At 56.3% G+C, this 11,966-nt stretch overlaps 1 protein-coding gene and 1 non-coding gene across 4 annotated transcripts in view; both read left to right on the plus strand.

Annotated features, from left to right (window-relative positions):
* The first annotated feature begins 2,293 nt into the window (after positions 1–2,293).
* Positions 2,294–2,400, plus strand: LOC118002787. The gene has a single exon (XR_004677162.1). It is a non-coding gene; the product is annotated as a U6 spliceosomal RNA (small nuclear RNA).
* A 223-nt stretch (positions 2,401–2,623) lies between these two features.
* LOC118002084 (exocyst complex component 3-like) overlaps positions 2,624–11,966 on the plus strand; it is a 14,429-nt gene continuing 5,086 nt past the window's right edge. Inside the window, exons 1-7 of one of the 3 annotated variants that reach the window (XM_034992357.1) lie at positions 2,891–2,977; positions 5,541–5,686; positions 6,648–7,215; positions 7,685–7,805; positions 8,719–8,811; positions 9,745–9,845; positions 11,517–11,609. In XM_034992357.1, coding sequence (XP_034848248.1) covers positions 6,761–7,215; positions 7,685–7,805; positions 8,719–8,811; positions 9,745–9,845; positions 11,517–11,609 — 863 coding nt within the window. In that variant the 5' untranslated portion in view covers positions 2,891–2,977; positions 5,541–5,686; positions 6,648–6,760. Of the gene's footprint in view, positions 2,978–3,185; positions 3,617–5,540; positions 5,687–6,647; positions 7,216–7,684; positions 7,806–8,718; positions 8,812–9,744; positions 9,846–11,516; positions 11,610–11,966 lie in introns of those variants that run through there. The other 2 variants (XM_034992359.1, XM_034992356.1) reach the window with 2 other exon arrangements.

Consider the following 11,966-nt stretch of genomic DNA (forward strand, 5'->3'; position numbering starts at 1 on the left):
GCTTGTTTGTGCCGCAGATGCAGGGGGACCCCAGAATCGAGGTGTGCCTCACGCCCAAGCTTCCAGACCCAGGCAGGACACCAAGGTCCTGCCACCCTAGCCCATTAGAGACAGTCCTGTTCCAATGCTCATCTTGGACTCTTCGAGAACTGTGCGCGGGATGCCAGTATTCACAAGCCATGCTATTGGACATGCTCACTACGGCCCCTTTCATCTGAACGGGTCTGAGGGCTCACACCCGGGAGTGTGACCTGGGGAGACACATCCGTATGGACTTCCCTTCAGGCTGTTTGGGAGCATCTTTCTGGTTCTGGATTCTGGATACATTCATAGCCCAAAGGTCTTTGGATCATAGCCCCAAAGTCCCTGGGAACATCCCCCCGCCCAGCATTTCTAGGAGGAGCCGCTCTTCAGGCTGTATCCCGGGTCCAGCACCTTCGAGCTCCCGACCCCAGGGCATCTCCTTGGCCCGCGGCATCTGTCAGTTAGGGCCTGCTTCATACGGTTGTCAAGGAGTGAAGGAGATCACCCATGGAAAACACCCAGCTCGGCACAGAAGCCCTATTTCACACCACACACGTTGGGGGTTTGTAGTATGCGTGTATGGTGGTGCCCAAATCCCGAGAACTCGGTGTGTTCTCTGAGCTGTGTCCCGTAGTAAAGTGCGCGTCACTGTCTCTGTGAGCAGGAGGTAATGAATGCAGGGAATGCAAATAAGCCAGAGTGGCCCTTGGGAACCTGGGCACTGTTCTAAAAATAGAGGACTGTTCTAGAATGCCGAATGGAGTCCCTCATGACAAGGCCTGCGGGATTGTGCTGTGGAGCCTGGTTCGAAGAAAGATGGGATCCCGCTGCCTTGGTGGGGGAGTGGATTTGGAGGGAGGTGTGTTGTAGGGGAGGAAAAATTCTTCTCCACCCTCATGGCTTCCAGCTGGACGGATAATTAAAGAGACATGAGACAGATCGACAGGAGAAAAAAACCCAAAGTTTTGTTCTGTGTGCACAGAGGCCTGATAAAACTGAGACCTAAATAAGTGACCAAGACAGGGGGTTTTCATACATTTTGGACAAAGAAGCACTCAATTTGTGAGGAATTGTCAGTATAAAGAAAAGAGGTGTTTGGGAGCTTTGTCTCGTAAGGAATTCTAAGCAGAATTTGGACCGAAGTAGGAAATTAGCAAAAAGTAACATGGCTGTTTATACGGCCTTCTTGGCTCTGAATTTCCGATCTCTGGTGATGGGGATGTCTTTTTACTTACTGACAGGCTGCCTTTCATGTGGGAGACTTACTGCCACTTTCAGGGGACAGACGGCGGTCTGAGGGACCTTCCCAAGTAGCTTCCATTTAAAATAATCAACATGCCATTTTGGTGGCCCGCCCTTGGCCACTAGAGTGTGGAGACATCCAGTGCTTCTGGAAGTCATGCTGTGAAGCCGGGAGAGAGAGGAGGCTGCAGCTAAGGGGGTGTGTGGCCAACAGAATTGCACCCCCCAAGCTGCCAACCACCGGCCTGGGCAGTGAGTGCTTCCAAGGAGAGAGAAGCTTTCAAGAACCACAGCGGTGGGGGCGCCTGGGTGGCTCAGTTGGTTGGGTGACTGCCTTCGGCTCAGGTCATGATCCTGGAGTCCCGGGATCGAGACCCGCATCGGGCTCCCTGCTCGGCGGGGAGTCTGCTTCTCCCTCTGATCCTCCCCCATCTTATGCTCTCTCTCTCAAATAAATAAATAAAATCTTAAAAAAAAAAAAAAAAGAACCACAGCGGTGATCATGCCTTTGTCAGTGAAAACGAAACCACAGCCAGAGACTGAAAGCAGGGACTTGAACAGACATTTGCACGCCCGTGTTCAGAGCAGGAGCCAAAAGGTGGAAGCAGCCCAAGTGTCCATCGACACATGAGTGCTTAAACAGAGGAGAGGTCTGTGCACACGGGGGACGTATTACTCAGCCTTAAAAAGGAAGGAAACTCCGCTACAACACGGTTGAAGCTCGAGGACAGTCACACAAGGACAAATACCACATGATTCCACTGCTGTGAGGTCCCTAGAAGGGTCAGAGTCACAGAGACAGAAAGTAGGGTGGCGGGCACCAGGGACTGGGGCAGGGAGGATTGGGGTTCCTGTTTAATCGGAACAGTTTTTGTTTGCAATGACCAAAAAGTTCTGGAGACGGATGGTGGTGACGATTGCACAAATTAGTTAATGGGTATTACTCCACACCACTGAACGGCACACTTACCGATGATTAGAATGGTAACTTTTGTGTTGTGCATGTTTTACCATAATAAAAAGAAGAGTTCTCAGTTCAGCAGCACTTATACTAAAAGTGGAATGATACAGAGAAGATTAGCACGGCCCCTGCATGACGATGACACACAAATTTGAGAAGGGTTCCACACTTTTTTAAAAAAGATTTATTTATTTATTTGAGGGAGAGCGCACAAGCAGAGGCAGGGGCAGGCAGAGGGAGAGGGAGAAGCAGGCTTTCTGCCGAGTGGGGAGCCCACTGTGGGGCTCGATCCCAGGACCCCGGGATCATGACCTGAACAGAAGGCAGACGCTTAACGACTGAGCCACCCAGGTGTCCCAACACCCATATTTTTAGATGCAGGGGAAATTTCTCTGGCTGTCACCAGCTTCCTCCCATTTATTTCTATTGTTCAGCGGACATAGATAAAACCCCATGACGTGCAGACCTCGAGAGGGTGTCTGTGGGGCCAGGCTGCTGTCCGGCACAAAGGCAGAGAGATGGACCGGGTGAAAAGAAAGGGCCGCTGGGGCAAGAAGAAACCCAGGCTGGAAGGAAAAGAAGCAGGCAGCGAGCACCAACAAATCCTGCCCAGTGAGGCTCAGGGGCACCCGAGGCAACAGCCCAAAGGCCATCCTCCGAAGCCAAGAAGGAAGATTGCAAAGTTTCTGGGAGTATTTCACAGAAATAAAGAACCCCAAAACGTTGTTCATCTGACAAAAACTTCCAAAGGTATGGGTCTTGCCTTATAAATTTCTTTTAAATATTTGTTTATTTATTTATTTGCTTGAGAGAGAGTGAGCAAGAGAGAGCATGAGCAGGGGGAGCAGCAGGCAGAGGGAGAAGCAGGCTCCCCGCTGATCAGGGAGCCCAACGCGGGGCTCAATCCCAGGACCCTGGGATCATGACTTGAGCGGAAGGTAGATGCTTAGCCAACTGAGCCACCCAGGCGTCCCCTGGGTCTCACGTTTATATCCGGCAGGAGCCTTTGTCCTGTTCCTTCATTTTTTTTGCTCGCGTATTTATCCTTTTGTTTAATATGTACTGCATACGCCAGCCTCCTGGATGTCGCTCTGGGCGCCTGGAGGGGACCAGGCACGGTGGGAAGATGCCTCCTTCCCATGCCTGGGGGACCCCACGTGAGCGGGGCTGGCTCGCTGACCACCACGGCCACCACGCAGCGGGCTGTCACGGGGCTGGGGGTGCTGCTGAGCCCACGGGGGCCCTGACGCAGTGCGGGGGAGCAAGAGAGGGACCAAAGCAGAGCGAAGCAGCCCACAGTCATCACGCCTGTGAGACACACCTCGCCGTTTCAAAGCCGACGAAACCACGGCCCGGGGGTGGAGCCCTTTGCCCAGGGACCCGCAGCAGGTGAGGAGGTCACGGTTCAAGTCCAGGCCGGCAGAGCTGGCTGCTACTTGTGCCCCAGGCCCTAGGGCAGTAGGAGGGAGAGAAGAGGGGCCTGGGTTGGAGGTGCGGCTGTGTGTGCAGTGTCTTATTTGTGTCGCCATGAGCCAGCACGGGTCTGCGCCCAGAAAAGCTCGATAAATGGCCTTGCGTGGAACAGCAGGGCTGGGGCTGGGCTGCTTAAGGCTCTGGTCCGCAGTGGGTTTGTGGGCGGAGCTGGTACGTTTATAACCTAGGGCGTGTTTTCCTGAAGAGAAAACGCTTCAGATTTTCCCTGAGGTCGGTGGGAAGTTGCAGAATTGCAATAGGAGTGTGGGGTCATGGGGGGGGGGGGAATGAGGTGTCACCAGCTGCCTTTTTATCTCTGGCATCTGGCATTGTCACCCAAGAGGGGACAAGTGCTTATCAGTTGATTCACAGGTGATGGGATCTTTGAGGGTCTCCTGCATCCTCACTAGCCCTGTGCCTGGTGACACCGGACCAGCCTTGCCAGGATGGTCACTTTTCAGGTGCATTTCACTTTTTTCCTCAGGCCACACGTGTTGCTGGCCTGTGATGCCAAGAGATGGTCAGGCGGTCGGGAGCGGCCACGCTCTGCATAGCTCGATGGGCCTGCATGGGGCGGGGGGGACGCAACAGTGGACCCCCCGTGTCTGCCTTTGCCTGCCTAACCCAGCCCCCAGTATCTTTGCTAAAGAAATGGTGCCAACGCAGCCATGTTTGTAGGAAGCCCGGGAGACCTCAGGACTTTGTAAGGGCAGCTCTTCTGTTTGTGGGTAGGGGGATGACAGCCCCCTACCCAGAAAACAGCCAGGTTGGTGCAGGATAAACAGGAGCTCCTTGTTGGAGGGAGAGGGGCAAGCGTGCTCTGGAGTAGTCAGTGCTGCCCAGGGAAATAGAGTGGGAGCCGTTTTCAGGAATCGCAGTTAAACTATAAAAAGAAATAGGTGAAATTAATTTTAGTAAAATATTTTATTTAGCCCAATGTAGCTGATGTAGTATTTCCACATGTTTCAACATGCCATCAATATTAGAATTAAGATATTTCACATTCTTTTTTTTCCCCCCGCTAAGTCTTTGAAATCTGGTGTGTGGTCTACACTGGACAGCACAGCTCAGTTTTGACATTTCAAGGGCTCAGTAGCCACGTGTGGCCTGAGGCTGCCCTGCTGGACGGTGCAGCTCTGGAAGGAAGGGGGCAGCCCTGCGTTTGGTAAAATGTCCGAGCAGCCCTGCGTCTGGTAAAACCATGGAGGTTCCAGCACGTACAGTTCCTAGTTTTAAGTGTGATCTAATTAATTACTATCAACAAGGAGCTATCTATGAGAAGTGGATAGGGACTCTTCACCCTCAAAATAGTTACATGCCATGGAAGGCTGTCCTATTTTGGTTCAAAATAATTTCCATCCCACACTCCACTCCTCAATTCTTTGTATTATTATAAGTTCAGCTGCTTTCACTGAGAGACCCAACGAACTAGTGGCTTAAGATAAAGCAAGATAAAATTTGCTTCTCTCATGGAAGATTTGAGTAGGTGGTTCAGGACACCTCAGTGCTCAGAGACCCAGACCTTTCCATTGTGCTCCTCCACTATCCTCCATATGGTGTTCCTGTCTCATGGCCCAGGATGGCTGCCCAGGTCCTGGCATCACATGTGACATTCCAGCTGTCGGAAAGGAGGAATAGGAAAGGGGAGGACATGCATTTGCCCTTGACAACAGAAGGGCACTCTGAGCCCCAACTTGAAATATAACTGCCCTCTCATTTTGAAATTTCCAGGAGAAGTTAAAGTTCAAAATGCCCTTTCAAGTTGAAGTCCAGAAGAACTGGTGTCCAAGTGCTCAAGTGCTTTGGACAACCCTGACCACCAATTCCTCTTTTGGTTTAGAGTCTCGCTGGTGCCTGCCTCCTGCAGCTACAGGCTGGAGAGTCTTGCTGAGGCTCCTCTGGGTTGCAAAGCAGAATCCTTCCCTTTCCATCTCTCCCTCCGGGCACAGCAGGAGGTCCAGCACCATTAGCACCTCCTGGGAACAGGTCAGAAATGCACATTCCAGGGGCGCCTGGGCGGCTCAGTTGTTAAGTGTCTGCCTTCCGCTCAGGTCATGATCACAGGGGTCCTGGGATCAAGCCCCGCCTCGGGCTCCCTGCTCCGCGGGAGGCCTGCTTCTCCTTCTTCCACTCCCCCTGCTTGTGTTCCCTCTCTCGTTGTGTCTGTCAAATAAATAAATAAATCTTAAAAATAAATAAACAGGGGCGCCTGGGTGGCTCAGTCATTCAGCGTCTGCCTTCCGCTCAGGTCATGATCACAGGGTCCTGGGATCGAGCCCCGCGTTGGGCTCCCTGCTCCGCGGGAGGCCTGCTTCTCCCTCTCCCACTCCCCCTGCTTGTGTTCCCTCTCTCGCTGTGTCTCTCTCTGTCAAATAAATAAATAAAATCTTAAAAAACAAAAAAAAAACTAAAAAAAGAAATGCACATTCCAATCTGGGCTGGAATGAGCCCTCCAGGTGGTCCTGACATGCATTCCTTCTGAGAACCCCTTGCTAGAAATTTTCTACTAACTCTGCTGGGCTTCCCTCTCTGTGCCTCTGGTGGGGAAAGTGCCTTGCTGTCTCCATGTTGGGTTAACAAACCTACAGCTGATGAAGGCATGGACCATGCATAGCCCTGGGAGCTTACAGCTGGGTGTTACGTTTTTCTATTCCAAAGGTGACACAGTGGAAAGCCTACTGGTCTTTTGCAAACATCATAACAAACCTGTGGCCTTCTGATCCTGACTGGCCACAAGGAACTTTGTTCCCGAAAGCTCTTGAACCCTCCACCTGGTTTTCTTGCTGGTTCCTCTTTTGGATGAGTTCCGTACAGCTCAGCCCATCTCCAGCCTACTCCTGTCAGAAATTACAGTGAAGGGTCCAGGGCAGGCACCCCTCCCCCTCCCTGGATCTCCGGGTCTTTCAAGCCCCCTGCTGAGCCATCCTTTCGGGTTCCTTTCTTCCAGGCTTCTTCGAGTTGGTCCAGGAGGGGCGGTTCCTGGAGGCCTACCAGAGCATCTCGACGTTGGCGGAGGAAGGGCAGGACTGTGGCTCCCAGTACCAGGCTGTGGCCCAGAGCATGTGGCAGGTCGTCCAGCAGGCTCTGGAGGGCACTGGGCCCAGCCAGGAGCTGGAGCTGAAGCTGAAGCTCCAGGCAGTGCTGACCACTGTGGGGTGGACACAGGACAAGCACCAGAGCCGAGAGGCTGGTGCTCTCCAGGACGGTGGAGTTGCCCCGTGGGCTGGTCAGCTGGAGAAGCTGCTGAGAAATGATGCTGAGGCCCGAGTGCCCACCCTGGGCCCCAAGGACCAGCTGGACCCATACCTGGAGAAGCTAGACAAGGCTGTGAGACAGGGCCTGGGGTCCCCGCGGGCTAGCCGGTTGGGGACCTGCCTCTGGGGGGTCTACAGGATGTACTTCCAGGAGGTGCTCCTCAGCCGCCTCTCCGAGGTCACGCGCTCCTGCGGCACCAACTTGAAAAGCTGTCAGGTCCTGTACACCTGGGGCAAGACGAACTTGTTTGGGCATCCGGGGTGAGTCCTCCTGGGGACCTTGGGGTGCTGGGTGAGGCCACTGCTCTGGGGGAGGGTCCTCAGGCCAGGGCTGTGATCAACAGAGACTTTGAGGGGCCACCTGGGCGGGACTGGTGGTCGGAGAAGGGTGGACACAGCTGGCCTTGGGGACAGCGCGTGCACACGCGTGTGTTAGTGTGTGTCAGTGTGTCTGTCGTTAGTATGTGTATGGGTGTGTTAGCGCGTTAGGGGGTGTGTGTGTATGTGACCACTGAGACTTGTCTACACCAGCAGAGCCTCTTGCTCCCATTTCTCACCCCGGCTGCCCTCTCCAGTCACTGGGCCTTGTCCAGGGGTGGGGGGCGGGCAGCACAGGCTGGGGAGGGGGCGAGGCCCAGCCTCGGGTCCACTGCCCTTAGCGCCGAGCTGGCCTCCACACCCCAGCCCCAGCTCAGCTCTTTGCCCCTCATGGCTCCTTCCAACCCAATAGGGAGACACTTGCAAAAGCACCTCCGACTTCTCAGGAGCCCACGGTCAGGCACCTCTTGGACCCCGTAATGTTTGTGACCTGGATGTCCCAAATGCAGAAGAAGCTGGTGGGGCTGATCCAGGTAAATGGATCCAGGAGTATCTGTCACCCAGAGGCCTCCTCGTCCAGCATCTGGGGCACAGCAGGCAAGGGGCTGGGCCAGGGTGGGCCCTGGGTGGTGGGGCTGGGGGGTGCTGGTGCGTTGATTCTGGCCCTTGCGCACTGTCACATGGGAAGCAACAGTGGCCGTGGCTCTGTGGCTAGGCATGGGAAAGTACTGAGTGCTGAGTCGGTGGAGAAAATTGGCTTCTAGGCTGTCCCTTTCCCCAAACAAGGAGGCCTCGGCCTGCCCAGGGCCCCCAGTAAGCAGGCCTCTGGATGGAGGTGCCTGGGCTAGGAGGGAGACCTGCGTGGGAGCAGGGGACAGCCAGCCTGAGGCCCCCCCAGACCGCATGGCGCTGGCTGTGCCGCAAGCCCGGGCGAGGAGGGCAGCCTCCCCTGGGAACCTGCCAGAGACAGCCTTTGTCATTGCCTGTGGTCGGGCCTGAGAGGTCACACTTAGGTTTTTGGCCAGGGGCTGGTCCCCAGTACCCCGGGTCTCCCTGGCGCCCCCCAGGCTGTGGGTCTCTGGGCCCCCTCTTAGGTCTCGCCCACGGAAGGGCTTTGGCTGCCTGGTAGTGGTAGCTGCTTGTCGTCCCCCCTCCCCCCCAGGCCGTGAACGAGCGGCTGGGGCACGGGGCAGGACCTGCCAGGAACGAGGAGGACGGTGTATCTAGAAGGTGCTTCACAGACCACCCATGACGGACGGAGGGCTGGAGGCCGTGAAAGAGGGGGTTTACTTGGAACTGGGTCCCTGGGGGAGGATTTCAGGCCGCTGGTCGACGGTCCCTGGGCTGGCTCTGGGTGTCACCCTCCTGTCCTCAGTCGGGGATGGACCTGATGTGCTGCAGAGAGGAGTGTGGGGATAGAAATTGCTTTTACTGTTTTCTGGGCAGGAAGAGTTGGAAAAGCATCTAGAAAGAGTCTTGATCTGGGATCGGAAAAAGTGGGCCCAGTGTTCCCACCCAACGTTTCTCGAAATCTTCCAGGTACGTACCTGTCCGAACCTTCCCAGCCTGCCACTTGGGGTCCCTGGCCCCTTCCTGAGTGCCCGGCCTGGTTGGGAGGGGGCCTGGAAGGACGGGGGTCTGGGGGGCGATGGGTGATGGGTGGCGGGGCACGTGTCAGCAAGGATGGGTGGCACGGTGGAGGGTGGGGCTCCGGGCATCGAAGCGTCAGTGTCTGAGGGCGACAGGCACAGGCAAGTGGGGCCCCAGTGCAGGGCTGCAGGGCGTATGTTCTGGGGAGAGGCCTCTTCCTGGAATGTCTCGGCTCACGAGCCTGCTCAGACCTCAGGTAGGACCTGCACTGGGACCGGTGTCTGGGGACGCCTCAGGGAGAGGGTCGAGCAGCCCACTGGGGTGAAGGATGTTTGGCGCAGGAGGAGGAGAGACCACCAGTGCGTGTGGTGGTGGGGGCGGGGGGCGGGGGCTTTTTTTTCTAGAGGATTTGGTGCTGGGGGTTTCTGTTGCTTCTCTCGACTGCTCAGGGTTGGAGGGAGAAAAGGAGGTGATGTTAAGCGTCCTCGTGCCTTCACACCAAGCAGCACTGTTCAGTGTCAGGTGGGGAGTTGGCAGCTTCAGGTGGGGCTGGGGCAGCCTCCGGGCTAAACGGGAGAAGCCTAGCCATGCGTGGAGAGGAGGATGTTGTGCGGGCTGGCTCATGGCAGGACACGGTGGAGGGTTCAAGGGAGAGAGGGCTGGCAAGATGGTGGGGGTTTGGGAGGGGTAGTGAGGGCCTGGCGGGAGGCGTCTGCTCTGTGCATCTGCAGAGTGATACAGGTGTGGTGGCCTGTGCACACCAGCCTTTCCTGCAAGGACAGCTGTGTCAGGCACAAAGTTGGGGGGGGACACATTCTCCTAGGGTCCACTGGCTCTGTGACTCCTGGGTCCCCCTGAGAGCCCACTTGCTTTGACTGACAGCTGCTGGAAGAAAGCATGAATGCAGTACAACCCATGGGACTACCTATCACCAGCCAGGTGCAAGCGATGGTTCTGGAAACATTTTCAGAGTTTCTGAAAAGGTAAGTGAAAAGGTGGTCCTTGCCCACAGAAGGAGGCATGGGTGGCTGGGTCCACCGAACCCCAGTTAGAGTGCTGACCAAGCCTCCAGCCGCTGGCTACCAGGTGCTTGGCCAGTTCCCGAAGCAGGGGAAGGTTCTAGCATTGGCTTTGGGTGCTCCCAGTCTGGCTCTGGAAATGCCCCATGGCAGCATCATCTGACATGGTGCTCTGGCCTCGTGTGGCTATCGAGCTGGTTCCACGGAGGGACCAGCTAAATTTTATTTACTTTTAATTTATTTAATTATTAAGTAATTTTATTTTACTTTTAATTAATTGACCTTTAAACACCACGTGGGGCTGTGGCTCCCAGCAGGACTGGGATTAGGGGGAAGCCCAGGAAGGGAGTCATGAACGTACCGGGTCGAATTCTGTCTTTATTTAAAATTTGGTGTTTTGCTCATGATGGATGTTTTGGACTGATTTTGATTTTTTTTTTTATTAAAGATTTTATTTATTTATTTGAGAGAGAGAGAATGATAGAGAGAGAGCATGAGAGGGAGGAGGGTCAGAGGGAGAAGCAGACTCCCCGCCGAGCAGGGAGCCCGATGCGGGACTCGATCCCGGGACTCCAGGATCATGACCTGAGCCGAAGGCAGTCGCTTAACCAACTGAGCCACCCAGGCGCCCTGATTTTGATTTTTAAAAATATTTCATCAAAATGTTATCTCGGTTACCGATCCTGGCCAGGGACCTGGTGGATTACCCGCCTCCCGGGTTCCTCTGCTTTTCCCATCAGACCCCTGAGCCACACACCCAGCTCTGCCCCGGCCTCAGGGTTTGGGTGGGGACCCTGCCTCTTTCCTGCTGGGCTGGGGCTGGAGTCACTATTGTGGGCTGCTCCTGTTTCAGATGAAGCACTGTGTAGACCCCATCACGAGGCTCCTCTCTCTGGGGCCTTCAGAGTAGCTGTGTTCACCTGGGACGGGCTCCATTACTGGCAGACATGAAGCAGGTTACTTAAGAGAAACCAGACATGGGGATTTTTCGGTGAAATTATCCAGGTTTTAAATGTTTAAGAAGATATGGCTGGGTGGCCAGATTGATCCATGTTCTTGGGACAGGTGTGGGCCCCTCTTTTTTCCTGCCTTTGGAGAGCAGTGTGCTGTCCCCGACCCTTTCCCTGCTCTGGGGCAGCTTCAGTGACCCAGCCCAGGTGTGGGGTGCCAGCCTCCCCTTCCCGAGAGCTCAGCACCCCCAGGCCTCACCCGGACTCTCTGGGTGGGGGGCCAGCCCGGCTCTGGGAGCACTGCCTCCCCTCCCTCCTCTTCCTTCACTGCGCGGGACGGGCAGGCAGGCCTCTCAAATGCAGCATTCTCTGCAGTTCCCAAGTCCACAGGAAAACCACTCCTATCCTGTTCTGGAAGCATCTATCACGAATGGTCACCGAGAGCATTAAATGAAAAGGTCCTTAGGAAGCATCTGGGGGCAGGGCCTGGCACAGAGCCAGCCCAAGGCACTAAGCCAGCCCTCGCTGCCTTGCTGACCCCTCAGTTGCTGTCACCCACATCTGTGATTCTGCGAAGGAAGCAGCAGTGAAGTGGGGAGGGAGCAAGTCCCCGGGGCCTGGCTGGGTGGGGCCGGCCTGGGGGGCTGGGCTGGTGGGAGGGGCTCATCTCCATTTTCCACTGCAGGTACCAGGCGGAGGCTGTCCACTTCCTCCAGCAGAACGCCGCCGCCGGGGCCTTCCCCGAGGTGCACGTGCTGGCAAACTGCTGCATCCTCAGGTGCCGGGCGTGGGCGGGGCCAGCGGGTGTGTCGGGGTGCGGCCGGGCGGGGGCGGGCCAGAGGGTGTGTCGGGGTGCGGCCGGGCGGGGGCGGGCCAGAGGGTGTGTCGGGGTGCGGCCGGGCGTGGGCGGGCCAGAGGGTGTGTCGGGGTGCGGCCCGGGCGTGGGCGGGGCCAGAGGGTGTGTCGGGGCGCGGCCGGGGCGTGGGCGGGGCCAGAGGGTGTGTCGGGGCGCCGCCGGGGCGTGGGCGGGGCCAGCGGGTGTGTCGGGGCGCCGCCGGGCGTGGGCGGGCCAGAGGGTGTGTCGGGGTGCGGCCGGGCGTGGGCGGGCCAGAGGGTGTGTCGGGGTGCGGCCCGG

This window comes from Mirounga leonina, unplaced genomic scaffold, assembly GCF_011800145.1.
Source record: "Mirounga leonina isolate KUSES-001 unplaced genomic scaffold, KU_Mleo_1.0 Mir_82, whole genome shotgun sequence".
Taxonomy (NCBI): Eukaryota; Metazoa; Chordata; class Mammalia; order Carnivora; family Phocidae; genus Mirounga; species Mirounga leonina.